General features: G+C 48.2%; 6 protein-coding genes across 6 annotated transcripts; 2 read left to right on the top strand and 4 right to left on the bottom strand.

Moving 5' to 3' along the window:
• Positions 1-433: 433 nt before the first annotated feature.
• FSUBG_7350 (alcohol dehydrogenase like domain protein) lies at positions 434-1,637 on the top strand (the record flags this gene model as incomplete). Its single annotated transcript, XM_036685647.1, has 2 exons — positions 434-484; positions 555-1,637. The coding sequence occupies 2 exons, from the start codon at positions 434-436 to the stop codon at positions 1,635-1,637; spliced, it is 1,134 nt and encodes a 377-aa protein (XP_036537080.1).
• A 151-nt stretch (positions 1,638-1,788) lies between these two features.
• Positions 1,789-3,466, bottom strand: FSUBG_7349 (quinate transport; the record flags this gene model as incomplete). The annotated part of the gene is made up of 3 exons (XM_036685645.1): positions 1,789-2,141; positions 2,197-3,270; positions 3,328-3,466. 3 exons carry the CDS (start codon positions 3,464-3,466, stop codon positions 1,789-1,791), a joined length of 1,566 nt encoding a protein of 521 aa, XP_036537079.1.
• Positions 3,467-4,135: 669 nt separating this feature from the next.
• On the top strand, positions 4,136-6,095 carry FSUBG_7348 (purine utilization positive regulator; the record flags this gene model as incomplete). The annotated part of the gene is made up of 6 exons (XM_036685644.1): positions 4,136-4,500; positions 4,546-4,630; positions 4,686-4,736; positions 4,798-4,919; positions 4,970-5,168; positions 5,229-6,095. The coding sequence occupies 6 exons, from the start codon at positions 4,136-4,138 to the stop codon at positions 6,093-6,095; spliced, it is 1,689 nt and encodes a 562-aa protein (XP_036537078.1).
• Positions 6,096-6,595: 500 nt separating this feature from the next.
• On the bottom strand, positions 6,596-7,696 carry FSUBG_7347 (d-amino acid dehydrogenase small subunit; the record flags this gene model as incomplete). Its single annotated transcript, XM_036685643.1, has 1 exon — positions 6,596-7,696. The coding sequence occupies one exon, from the start codon at positions 7,694-7,696 to the stop codon at positions 6,596-6,598; it is 1,101 nt and encodes a 366-aa protein (XP_036537077.1).
• A 629-nt stretch (positions 7,697-8,325) lies between these two features.
• Positions 8,326-9,858, bottom strand: FSUBG_7346 (tartrate transporter; the record flags this gene model as incomplete). The annotated part of the gene is made up of 4 exons (XM_036685642.1): positions 8,326-8,424; positions 8,472-8,725; positions 8,775-9,362; positions 9,516-9,858. The coding sequence occupies 4 exons, from the start codon at positions 9,856-9,858 to the stop codon at positions 8,326-8,328; spliced, it is 1,284 nt and encodes a 427-aa protein (XP_036537076.1).
• Positions 9,859-10,596: 738 nt separating this feature from the next.
• FSUBG_7345 (ARO80-positive transcription regulator of ARO9 and ARO10) lies at positions 10,597-12,988 on the bottom strand (the record flags this gene model as incomplete). Its single annotated transcript, XM_036685641.1, has 5 exons — positions 10,597-11,381; positions 11,432-11,805; positions 11,843-12,334; positions 12,386-12,458; positions 12,523-12,988. The coding sequence occupies 5 exons, from the start codon at positions 12,986-12,988 to the stop codon at positions 10,597-10,599; spliced, it is 2,190 nt and encodes a 729-aa protein (XP_036537075.1).
• Positions 12,989-13,328: the final 340 nt, after the last annotated feature.

Genomic DNA, 13,328 nt, shown 5'->3' with positions numbered 1-13,328 from the left:
GAAGTTGCGGGGGCCTACAAAGCCGACGGAGAGTACTTATTGGAGCAAACTAGGCCAGACTGGTGATAAGAATGGGATCTCTAGCGTCTGTAACCCCGCATCAGTTGACGGCAGTAGAAAGCCAACTTGGATACTTTAAGCTTAGCGTTTTCAGATTTGACAATTTTCACAGCTCCGCCGGGTTTGTGAGAGGACGAATACGGTTCCGATGTTAGAATGCGGAGCAGAGTAGCTTTCAAGCTGACTTGATAAGTCTCAGGTTGATAGCATATTTGGTTTGGTTGAAGCCTTCTGTAGTGTAAAGACTTATCATCTTGAGCTTACACTTTTACCTTGAATATCTTTTTTATCTCCGAAATATTCTTGCACCTATATGTATTGAGGCCCCGAAAGCACAACCAAATCAGATTAACTTCTGCAAATACTCAGCACCATGCCTAGCGAGGTAGCAATCAGTTCCAACGGTCAGCCAAACCTAAAAAGTGTAAGTAATGCCATTGTAAAATATTAATTTATTCAAGCAAGTCCCACTGACTAACATATTGCCTTCAAAGAACCTCTCCTTTTTTCTCAATAAACCCCACGATGTCGAGTTCGCCCAAGCGCCGATACCACAGCTTCCAACACCAAACCATGTCCTTGTGGCCATAAACTACACAGGAATCTGTGGCTCGGATGTACATTACTGGGATCACGGGCGAATTGGTCAGTTTATTGTGCAAGAGCCTATGATCCTGGGCCATGAGTCGTCTGGAACGGTGGTTGAGGTTGGCGGTAACGTTACAAGCCTGAAGCCAGGCGATAGAGTTGCGATTGAGCCCGGGTATCCTTGTCGATATTGTCGCAACTGTTTGGCTGGCCGATATAACCTCTGCTACAGCATGGTCTTTGCAGCTACGCCCCCACATCATGGTACTCTGACAGGCTTTTGGGTTGCCCCATTTGACTTCTGCTATAAGCTACCCCAGACTGTATCTCTACAAGAAGGGGCCTTGATTGAACCCCTGGCAGTTTCAGTCCATATCATCAAGCAAGCCCAACTATCACCTGGAAACAGCATTGTGATCATGGGAACCGGGCCAATCGGCCTTCTCTGCGGGGCGGTTGCTAAGGCATTTGGTGCCAGCAAGATCATTGGCGTCGATATTGTGCAATCCAAGCTCAACTTTGCAAAGGAGCTGGGCTTCACACACACATACCTATCGCAAAGAATTTCCGCCGAAGACAACGCTGCGGCGATACTTGCCAATAGTGATCTTGGACAAGGTGCCGATGTTGTTATCGATGCAAGTGGAGCAGAACCCTCTATTCAAACGACCCTGCATGTTGTCAAGGCTGGAGGCGTATATGTTCAGGGTGGTATGGGTAAGGCAGATATTACTTTTCCTATCATGGCAATGTGCCAAAAGGAGGTGACAGTAAAGGGCAGCTTCCGGTACGGGCCCGGGGACTACGAATTGGCTATTGAGCTTGTCTCGAGCGGTCGAGTTCCGGTAAAAAAGCTTATTAGTGACGTGGTGGATTTCCATCAAGCGGAAGAAGCGTTTAAGAAGGTCAAAGAGGGACAAGTGGTGAAGGTTCTTATTGCTGGACCCAACGAGCCTGTGCAGGTGAAGCGGCTGGATGCCCTTAGCTAAGACACTATATACATTCTATTGTAAAAACAAAAGTAGGATTAAAGCAGTTAGTCAAGGAACCCTTATAGATGTCACTATCCTTAGTGTGGATAGTAAACTCAACTTTAGGACCGAGCCCTTTCTAGAAATAAACTAAGTACATAATCTGTGATTATTCCTTAGAGAGCTTGCTCTTTCCAGCCTCAACGCTGTCAATAACAGGATGTCGGCGAACACGCTTGTAAGCATTAAACCAAGAACCCTTGAATAGATAATCGATCTCCTCCACGCTCAGGCCTGAGATCTCTGGAACCATAAAGAAAACGTATAACAACGCAAGAAAGCACCAGACAGCAAAGAAGAGGAATGCTCCACAGTTATCAGTTGTTTTAAGAAGTGAGGGAATACTGTATTTGACGGCGTAAATGAAGAGCCAGTGGAAGGTCTGGCTAACAGCTCCACCGAAAGAGCGAAGACGGTTAGACCAGAGTTCTCCTCCAAAGATGTAAGGAAGCACAAAAAGCCCTACAAAACACGGTCAATAACTGGCATCTTGGAAGGCGGTGATTGGGAGACCTACCAACAGCATATCCAAAAGCGTGGAAGAAGACAGCCGCAATGGCTGCCTGAGACGCTGAGGAGGATACATGACCTTCCTGATGGTACTTGATAAATACCCCGATGTAGACGTGCGAGATAAGCTGAAGGGTTATACCGATAAACAGAGACCGGCGTCTTCCAAGTGCATCAATAAAGAAGAAAGATGCGATGAGACTGAAAACGAACTTGGAGAAGCCATACATGCCACTCAAGAACATGCTCTCAGATGTGCCCCCTCCTATGCCCATGATACTCATGATCGGTATAAAATATGATGTGACTGAGTTGGCACCTGAGAGTTGAGCCAGGGCATAGGTAAGTAGGGACTGTTGGAGGCGGCGTAGATTAGAGGGGACAGTGAACGTCTCCTTAACTATTGCTGTGAAGCTGGATCCTATTCCAGCGACAGAATCTTCGATGTCCTTGATTTCTCCTTGTAGGCGAGGGTGGTCCGCTGGCAGACGTCGTAGGTCCATCAGCACGGTGGCAGCTTCTTCTCGCTTCCCAACCATCATGAGCCACCGGGGAGATTCGCTAACAAAGAAGCTAGCAATAATACCCAGAGCCATGAAGATAGCAGGTGAAAACCAGACTATTTGGTACTGCAGCTTGTTGGAGGGCATATGCAAGAAAATTCCATAGACGGAGAAAATCGAGGTGAAAAGTGGGATCCCCATTACAACTGTATACCAAGCTGTGAGCAGGCCCCGAATCTCGGTGGGTGCGAGTTCGACAATTGAAATCGGCCCAGTGACACCCAAAGAGCCAATGCCAATACCGGAAATAATACGTGCTGTGTACAAGGCAGGCCAGCCAGGCGCAAGAGTCGCGATGACTTGGCCAACGATCCAGATAGCCGTGTACAAACGAAAAGACCAGCGACGGCCTATGCGGTCGTTGATAAAGAAGGATAACGCCGCGCCAACAGCATATCCGATGTAAATAATCGAGATGAAGTTTTGAATATCGCTGGCTTTGGCACCTGATTCGATCTTAAACTGTTTTTGGAAGCCTGGCAGCGAGGGAACGACGGAAGATGATCCCTGGTCCCAGGCTGTAAATTGTTAGTCCCACCAATGCGGAAGAAACACAACAAGACTGCATTACTCACTTGTTGGAAGGCCAGCCAGAGCATAGACTGCACAGGAGAAGAGCAGAGTTCGATTGGCGATTAGGTCCCGTGGAGTTGCTTTGATGGTATGGACATATCTGCCGAGAACTGACTCAGTAAAGATCCTGGTGATGGCCATGGTTTGTGAGGTGTGAAGCAATGCTGATGAAGTGGTTGAAGGAAATGGAGTGAACATGCGGGGGATCTTGAAGATCTATTATACCATGATACTCAGTACTGTTATCTTATCCAGCTCATGTCCAACCTCTTTGGTTGTAGGATACCCTAATCGTAAAGTGACGACTGTAGGGTAAGCTATACGCTACCAGACGAGATCCGGAAGAATACGAGCACCAATCGGAAGCGACGAACTAGTAGCCATTGTCCGGAAGCCTCCGGATTAACACTCAGCCCCAGCTTTGGCCATCCCCTTCTCAAATGCTAGACTAAACATATTCGTTCCAAAACGTAAGGACAGGATTGAAATACAGCAGATCGCAAACAGAAGTCGACGGCCTGGGGCTTTCAGGCGACGCCGTGTTCCTGGCAGTAGAGCACACCAGGCCTGCCTCCACTGCAAGGAAAAGAAACTCAAGGTATCTTGACTGTGACTGCATTGGTGATAGCTATGATGATGCTAATCAGCCATAGTGTGATGATAGAACACCTTTTTGTGGTAACTGCGAGCGGCTGGGCATAAGCAAGTGTTTACAAAACCAAGCGACCATAGAGATGCTGACTGATGACAACAGCTTGCCTGGTCCTGGATCCACAGTCCAAAAAGTCACGACCTCGAAACTATCTTGAGATGCTCGAGGGACGCGTCGCCGGCCTCCCGAGCAACGATCACATTACTCCGCCCCAATCCACGCCAGCAGCAGCAAGCAACGGCGAGAGCACGTTGTCGATCCCTTGTACACCTGATGAACGAGATGGGACCAGCGACTTATCTTCTAGAGTGGGCATGCTGGACTTTCGTACCACGCAGATAGAGCCGCAATATCTTGGCTCATCATCTTCCTTTGCATTCTCTCGCATCCTCAACCTTTCTCTCAGTAGTAATCTCCCCACTGCGCCTACACTGGCTCACCTCAGCGATAGGCGTAGCTCGCCGTCTCCGTGCTTGCTACCAGACTATCACGTCGCCGTTAGGCTGAGCGGTGCATATTTCAAGTATATCCATCCCCAGTACCCATTCCTACATGAACCGACTTTTAGAACTTGGGAGGCAATGCTCTATGACTCGTCATTGGACTTCACTGTGACTGGGTTCTCTTTTACGCCGTTATTCTTTCTCAATATGGTGGGTTGTAGCCTTTTGTCCGTAGTGAACGCACTAAAGATCTCTCACGCTCCAGGTATATGCCGTCGCTGCGCTACTTACACCAAGCACTCAATCCTTAGCTGGCGTAAGTCATGCTTCCTCTCCCCCCAGTTCCGTTCAGCAGTGGTTAATACGCTTGCCTGCAGCAACTCTACATCTCTACTCAGCTGTATGCTGATGTGCTGTCCAAGGACAACATTGAATCCATACAAGCTCTGCTGTGCTATGCTATGTACTCTCTTCGTTCCCTTGAAGGTCCATCCCTATGGTAGGAATGCTCAAGTACTCCGGCTGTGACAATACTGAATTTGGCATTAGGAAGATCTCTGGGCTGGCACTGTGGCAGTGCATCGAATTGGGGTATCATCGCGGAGTTAAGCAGTTTGCACCAGTCGCGAACATACTCCAACAAGAGATGCGAAAGAGGGTCTTCTGGGTCGCTCAAGGGATAGACTGTACTGTTGCGGTTCGGCTGGGGCGACCTTTAGGTATACCACCTCAAGAAATTGATGCTGAGGTATGAAATCCCTAATCACCAATAGGTCATTATCTCTTCATGCTGATACTGAATCTATAGTTCCCATTAGATCTGGATGACTCTGTTATCACCGAAACCGGCATCGTAGAGTTGCCAAGAGAATATTCAAGCCAGTCACTAAAAGGGATGTCTACCGCAATTCACGTCTTTAAGCTACGTTATATTTGGGCTCGTATACATACATCACTGCTTTCAGACACCGTACGCCTAAGCATTGAAGATCGCACGTACCATGCCCGAATCGAACAACTACGGGTAGACCTGGAGACGTGGTTGGGAAATGCTCCAGAAGCACGGCCCCATGTAAATGACGACTTGTCTATTTTTGCTAAAAGAGCTTGGTATGAAACAAACTACAGCCACACAATACTTCTCCTCTACAGAAGTCAACTTAGAGAGTATAAGGAATCGCTCAGCAAGGTCTTTGAACACTGCATCGAAGCGTCGAGAAGCATATGTCAAACCTATCGTCGATTATACATAGGGACATCTACGAGGTACACATGGGGCACTCTGCACTGTCTATTCTTAGCTGGATTGACCTATCTACACTGCTTATGGACATCACCGGCAGCATGGGGGTCTATCCGGCCAGAAGATGTCAGCAAGACTTGTACAGATTGCACAATGGTGTTGGTAGCGATTGCCGAGGGCTGGCAAGCTGCTGCCCCATATCGTGATACGTTCGAGGCTCTAGCGAGTCGTGTCATCGCAATGGTGTTCAAAAAGAACCGCACTGAACAGGCATCTTTGCCTCCTCCAAGTGAAGCTGAAACTGAGGATCAGAACCAGGATACATGGGGGTACTGGATGAATGATATGGCAAATGCTGGAGTTCTAGAAGGAGTTGACGGGCTTTTGGAAGGCTTTATTGGCGATTTTACGACGCAGATTAGTCCGCAGTGAGGAAAACAAGTTTCCTTTAGTACTAGTCTTGTTCCACGAAATTAGCTGATTTACTGATAACAACGATATTTGGCTGTGGAACCAAGAGGATGTTAATCTGTTCTATCGGCATAGGTCATTCAGAACACCATGTTCATGTCTGCGGGAGTGAAGAAGATTTGCTTCTGTAGTTGGTACCACTACTGACCCGTCGTATTCTTCCGAATGGTCATCATAAATAGCCGAACTAGTTGAAAGTAGACATCAGAACCTGCCGGGAAACATCCCCTTCTTTCTCGTGGCACAGCGGCACATTCATTGCATGGTACCATAGCGGCAGTTTGACCAAACCAGTCTACCTTGCTGATTTTCCAATTCTGCCGCCAAGGTACGGGAAACGTGACTTAAACATAAATTACCGGAAGTAGCTTGATTGAGATTTAACTTTAAAGAGATGTATAAGCGATTTCACAGGAGTCAACTCCCATTCCTATCTTACCCAATCATGTTATACGCTGAACCTAAAGCTTTGCATCATTCTTAAAGCGATCCAACCGATAGTCTCCGAGCATTGGATCCTCAACACCAAAGACAATATTTTTAGCTAGGAGCTCACTGACCAGAGCAGCATTCGTTACACCAGAGTGCATCACAGCCAGGTCAAGCCCTTCCACGCCTGAAGAACCGAGAATGGGATATCCATCGTCCGGCTCAGGTCTCACACCAATAGTGTAATGGCTAAACTCGAGCTCATCTCCATTCTTGAACGCTTTTTGCACTTGGCTGAAAAGGTGCTTTGCTGTTGCCTGCGGGTCATCACCGGGCTGTCCACCAGCAAAGGACGCGCCGAAGACAATTCGTCCGTCGAGGGTTTGACGCATGTGCAGGCCTGGTAAGCGGAACAAAGTGTTGAGGTATCGCTTTTCGCTCGGTGCAGTATTGACTAGGAGACCCTCTTGACCGTTCAAAGGAAGTCTGATGTTCTCAGTTGCTAACAGTGGAACACTTCCAAGACCAGCGGCCAAAACAACGTGGCTAGCATGCACATCCTCAGAGTCCGTTACTACACCTGAGACTCGGCCCTTGTCATCCTTCAAAAATCCAGTCACTTTCGTTTCATGCACCCTAGTGCCTAACGATTGGGCGTGAGCGATTAGCTTCGCCGCGGCAGCCTGTGCTTCGAGGGTGCCCTCTTCAGGAACGTGGAGGCCCCATTTGATCAAAGAGAACTGCGCCTCATCGACCTGTGACTCAAGTGCAGCAAGCTCGGCTGCTTCCATGCGCCTAATGCTTGTACCCCAACGACGCTGACGCTCATAAAACTCTTGACGCTCTTCGGGAGATCGATCGCAAGCCAAGACGCCGCCCCAATGAATCGGGAGATCGGGTAGCTCTTTGCCCATCTCAGCCCAGCGTGCCATAGAGCGACGTCGAAAATCGTAGTAGAACTTCTGTGTTGCACCAGCTGCGTTAAGCCAGCAAAATGACTTGGGGGTCGCTACGCCGCCAATTGTCTCTGTAATAAGAATGACGTCTTTCTTCTCCTTGGCCAAGTGCCAGGCAATTGAGGCACCAACAATGCCGCCGCCTATGACAATAATCGGAGCGGATTTCAGGTCCATGATGTTTTATTAAATGCGGTGCGTGTTGTGTGTAGATTTGCAAAATGAGGATATAATTATCTCTGATGTATTCTCGAATTTGAAGGCACAGTGCATTATTTCAGACCATTTCATACTTATAGAATGTACACTGCATTCTGGTGGCAAATATCTTGTGTTACCTTGGTGTCTCTCGGAACCTGCTCAACCCGGAAGAATACGAGATAAAAGTCTCGGGTGAATACATCGGAGGTCAGTGTCGGAAGAAGCCAGAATTAGGCTTGCCAGTGGCGTTCTGTAACCCTGCTAGGGAGACCTGCCTCAAGCTTGTTACAGTGCATATGACATCCTATCACAGCGTTGTGTCTAAGCGAGGTGAAATGGCTTAGTTGAGCCAGCACACAGACCTGATTTGCAACAGTCCTTATAAGCCCAAGATACCCAAGCTGAATGATTACAAACGAGCAGCATACCGCAATAATATTTAGTAGGCCAAAGTAATTTTAGATAACGAAATAACTATATAGGCTACTGGAAATTGAATAACTTTACAGCATCACCTAAGTGCATTGCTAAATCTAGTACGCGTAGAAGAGCCTCTCTTCATTGTTTGAAGCCCTTATCTTGCGATTCTCACGGATGAGCATCCACTAAAGCACCCAGGCCAAGACAGCTGAGGCAGCAGAAAAGGCGGCACTGCTAGACATGGCGACAGGATACATTGGCTCGTCTGAACTCGGCCAGAGATACTTGATGGTGTCAGTGGAATTCAATCATCAAGTCTTGATGAACTTACCGGAGTGTAGATAGGTCCAAGCGTGGCAACCGTGTTTGCTAAAGCCAGAGATATAGCTTTCTTCTCGCGGGTCTGACCGCACGTACTAGCGACCCAGCCAAGAATGACACTATTACAGGCGTAGACGCCGCTGGCAAAGACACACATTGCGAAGTAACGGGCACCTGTATTGTGGACCGTACAGGCTAATATGAAGCCTAAAACAGCCATGACCTTGGCTAAGGTGATGTGCCAAGTCCTTTCGTTCATTCGACCTACTTCAAGTTAGACGATCCTCGAGAAATTCCTTTGTAGAAAACATACCAGAGTTTGCAGCCCATACGATGCAGACAATACCTGAAACGATATACGGAGGACAGGTCAAGGCAAGCGTAGTGTTGCGATCAAAGCCAAGTGTTCCAACGATAGTGGGGAAGAAGTTCTTGAAGTTGCTGGCAGCCATGTGAAAGTGTTGCATAAAGACGAGGACCCAAAGTCGAGGATCCTTGCAGGCATCGATGAGTCCCGCAAAGGTGGTTGTGTTGGTTCGGATTTGGACAGTATCTGCGGCAATTCGCTCATGGGCTAGGATTCTCTCTTCTTCAGTGAGCCAGCGGGTATTGCTGGGTTCGTCAGGCAAGACGAAGGCGGAAGCAAGTGAGATGACGAAAGTGATGATTCCCTGGAGGATGAAGAGCCATCTCCATCCAGCTAGACCCGCAACGCCGCTCATCTCAAACATGCCAATCGCGATAAGTCCTGCAAAGGCTGTTCCGCAGATATTGGCGGTAAATAAGATAGAAATGCGAGTAGCTATCTCTTTCTTGGTATAAAAGATCGAAAGGACGTATAGAGCGCCGGGATAGAGAGGGGCTTCAGTGACACCGAGGAAGAATCGAGTGAGAACGAGGCCTTTGAAGTCGTGGCAGATTGCAGTGAGAGTACTAACAACGGCCCAAAGAGCCATGGCGCCGGACATTTAAAAGGATGGTCGGATTCGGGTCATGAGCATGTCTAGATGGATCAATTAGCTGAAGAATAATAGTATGATATTCTTCGACTTACTAGATGGAATCTGACCAAGGATGTATCCAACAAACAAGATGGAGACGCATGTCTGATACTCTGTAGAAGTCAAGTTAAGTTCTTTCTCCAACCCATCCAGGCGCGCAACAGTAATAGCATTGCGATCGAGATAGTTGAACCAGTACATGATCCACAGCACCGGAAGAATAATCCAATCTAGCTTCTTCACAAGCTTGATCTCAGCTGGATCTATCTTCCTGTGTGTACCGGTCTCATCGACCGCCGAGAAGATGTGGGCGTCATGTTTCTCAAGGTGATCAGAATGTCCCTTTTCTTCAACGTCAAGGGCTTCAGGCTGATTCTTGTCTTGGACATTAGACATCTTGCAAAGGGATAAAGAATATTGTAGTTGGGTGTTTGATGATCCTCATTGGAAATGGCGAATGGGCTGCCATTGATATAGATATTCGACATACTCCTGGATCGTGGCAACGAGTTGTCTTGCTTGGATTACCATGGCCCTTGTTACCCCAGATTACCCCGCGTTAAGATGGCACTATTTTTTGGTTGGGATGCCAGCTCCGTGAGCAAGGTTCAGCCTTAGCGTCGTAGCAGCTACTTGGTCGCTGGACACATTTTGCAGGTTAATCTGACTAGGGAACCCTGGGAGTCATGTCATTACTACTGCTTGCATTGGCTGACACAAGCATCTCAAACTCCAAGATCACGATGCCGTCTTGATACCATCTGGCCTTAAACAGTATATACCACCAGCTCCCTCATAGTCCTGGGATGAAGGGCAGTTTCATCGAGTGAGAGCCTTGGCAAAAGAAATCACGAAGTGCAATATCGGCTAATCTTTTCCACTTGGTTGTCTTGGCCAGCCACGCCTTGCCACCCCTGTGCACCGGATACAGGCGGATGCCTCCGGACCGTCGTGGTAGCCGGGGACTCTAGACCTGGGGACACTTATGGATGGTGGACCAGACGCATGTGAGATTACTAAATGTTGCAACAAACCTACTAAGCGTGTTCACCCGACAATCAGCTCTGCTCTAGTACACAAATATAGTAAAAAAACACTGCCGGCTTTGAAAATGCCAATATCGGATTATTGAGGCTAGGCGAAACCGGTCTCGCCCTGCACAAGCTCGGGCAAACTCCAGAGGAAGTTCAATGCGTCAACATCCAGCCCCAGAGCAACTTGATCACCCCCTTCGCTAAAAGGAGCTATGCTTGAGTCAAACGGAAGAGGCACCCACGTATCCCCCATATCAAAGTTCATCATTGCGCCATCATCACCGAGCTGTTGAGAATCTAGACTAGACAAGAATGAGTTTGGACCATTAATGCTAGTCTGCCCTTGAACCACATTCCTCGCAATCGAAGCCCGCCCACTGCGATGACCAGAGCTTAGACCTCTAGGCTGTGTAAGATGAGCTCGAAACTGTGCAGTATGTTTCTCGATGAGATCCGCATATCTCAAGGCAAAGTCCATGTCATCCGCAGGACACTGTTTAAGTGTTGATGTGCATTGGTCTAAAGTGTACAAAGCGTCGTTCACATCCGTATGGATGGAGCCAACGCTGAGAGCCTTGAGAAGAAAGACGGATGAACTAATGACGCTAATCTTGACACGGGCTGGTGCAAAAGGGAGATGGTCTCTGAAGCCACTCAGCGTTGCGATATGGAGAACCTTTTTGGTATCAGAGATAACCTCTTGGAGGAACTTGGCGTCTTTCGGGGTTATGAATGCTGATAGAGCTTCATCGGAGTTGGTGGTTGCAGCTGTGAAACCAGCGGAGGAAGCTCGGGCGACTACAGCCTGAATGGAGATGGCCCCTGTACATGCTTTGGTATGATGGAACTCAACTAACAGTGTGTCTTTGAGTGGTGACGCGATGTCTTGTGACTACATTAGCGGAGAAACTGATCGAACGCCAGGGATAGATTACCTTGGCTCATGCTGTTGAACTTCTCTTGCCACTTAGACAGAGACAGGGAAAAGTGTTCAAGAAGGTCTACATAGTGATCTCCGAGCACTTGTGTTTGTAGATGGGCTGCCGAGTGAAAAAGCATTGAAGATGCTGTACGCGACAGTTGGGTAAGCTCCAAACTGAGGTCCATGTAAGATATCCACGACTGATCTATTGATTCACTCGCATCTGGCATGGGCAGGCGAGATGCAATGACAGATATGCTCTCGGGAAAGACAGAAGGATAGCCGAGTCTAGTGGCAGTCTGGGTCAAATAGTTGTAGAGGAGCTTCTGAGCTCGGCGGCCACGAAGGACTTCAGCATGCACGGGATGGCCTATATCGCCTGTCTGGCTTGAGAAGATCCCAATTTCATAACCAAGATTGTTACTTGTTAGCAATACCGAGGAGCATCCATGACATTCTATTCGCCCGCTTTGCTGGTTCAAAGACATCTTCGCGCCAGCGAATGAGAGGGACTTCGTTGTTGATATGCTTGCGATTGACTCGGTCGTAACCAGGCGTGACGAGAAGACCATCCCAGCCATCTGTCTCGGGAGGGAGATGCAGAGCGCGAGGGTGCCAATCGGATATCAAAATCAGGCTCTCTATTGTGCCGATGGTTCTTGTCTGGGAGGTGGAGGTCTTCTCCTGGCCCAGGACGATGCGTCGAATGAGGACTTCGCAGTGACTCCAGAGGCGCTGATGGACATAGTGACTTCTAGATGTACCGCCTGCGCCCGGCAGTGTGAAGAACCGGGATGAGATCATGAGCAGGGTGCAACATAGCATGGCTTCCCTGTAAACGAGATGCTCATGAGATGCATGGCTGCGGAATTGGTCAAGGACGACAGGAGATAGTGGTGCAAGCTTTTCGCAGAAGCTATTGTCGTTAGCATGAGAGTCAAAAGGAAAGGGAAGAAAGTGAGCTCACAGGTCAATGTAGGTGACAGCCTCTTGTGCCGTAAACCAGCCCTGACGAACGAAGCGACACTTGTCCCACATATCTAGACAAGCATCATCTGGTTCTGAAAAGGGCTGTGATGGTAAATCCGACTCCATTGGATCCACCTGATACGACTTTGGGACCGTCGTTCTGGACATTGCTCGCTGACTGATGGTCTTGAGATGGCGCTGAACCAGCGATGCTATGCTGTCCTGCAGCGCTTGACAGAAAGTCCAGCGCATCATTAGTCCCAGTGACTATTGTCGACTGAACCCGGTTGTACAGTGGATGGTTAGCATTATTCGGCGACGAATTAAAGCCAAGGTCCTCTGAAGGGGAGTGATTCGCCACCTGAACGGGTTGAGTGGCGGGCGCCGCGTCTACATTCCCACGGGTCCATTTCGGGGCGTCGCGGTGTTTGGGAGCCCTGGGCCGGCGATCAAAGCGACACTCGCGGTGCTCCCTGGCACATTTAGCGCAGGGAGGGTTGTCTTTGACGATACATCTTGATTTGCGCGCTCGGCACGAAACGCATGCGACGTAGCTGCGCTTGAATTGTCGGGTACTGCTGGGATGATCCGGGCTCTCCATTGCGGGTGGACGGTATGAAAGTGATAAGCGAACAACGTATAAAGGATTGCAGAATTGAGCCGGGGAAGATTATTGTTGATGGTCTGGGGTTGGGAAGTGGCTGACCCGTGGACGATCATGTCGGGGCCGGTAACGTTAGATACAGGGAAACCGGCCACCCCTAGAAACCGGCTACCTTTAATAAAATACTAAGAACAAGATAGTATTAGGAACTTAATTAATTAACTACTACTATATTTTTTAATTAATTAAAATTTATATTAGTAAGTATTTAAATAAAACTAAGTATAAAGATCCTTAAATTTAATTCTTTAAATATAATATAATATTTTTCTTAATT

This window comes from Fusarium subglutinans, assembly GCF_013396075.1.
Source record: "Fusarium subglutinans strain NRRL 66333 chromosome Unknown NRRL66333_c0000093, whole genome shotgun sequence".
Lineage (NCBI taxonomy): Eukaryota > Fungi > Ascomycota > Sordariomycetes > Hypocreales > Nectriaceae > Fusarium > Fusarium subglutinans.
Note: the sequence above shows the minus strand (reverse complement) of the source record. Positions and strands in the feature narration are given on the sequence as shown.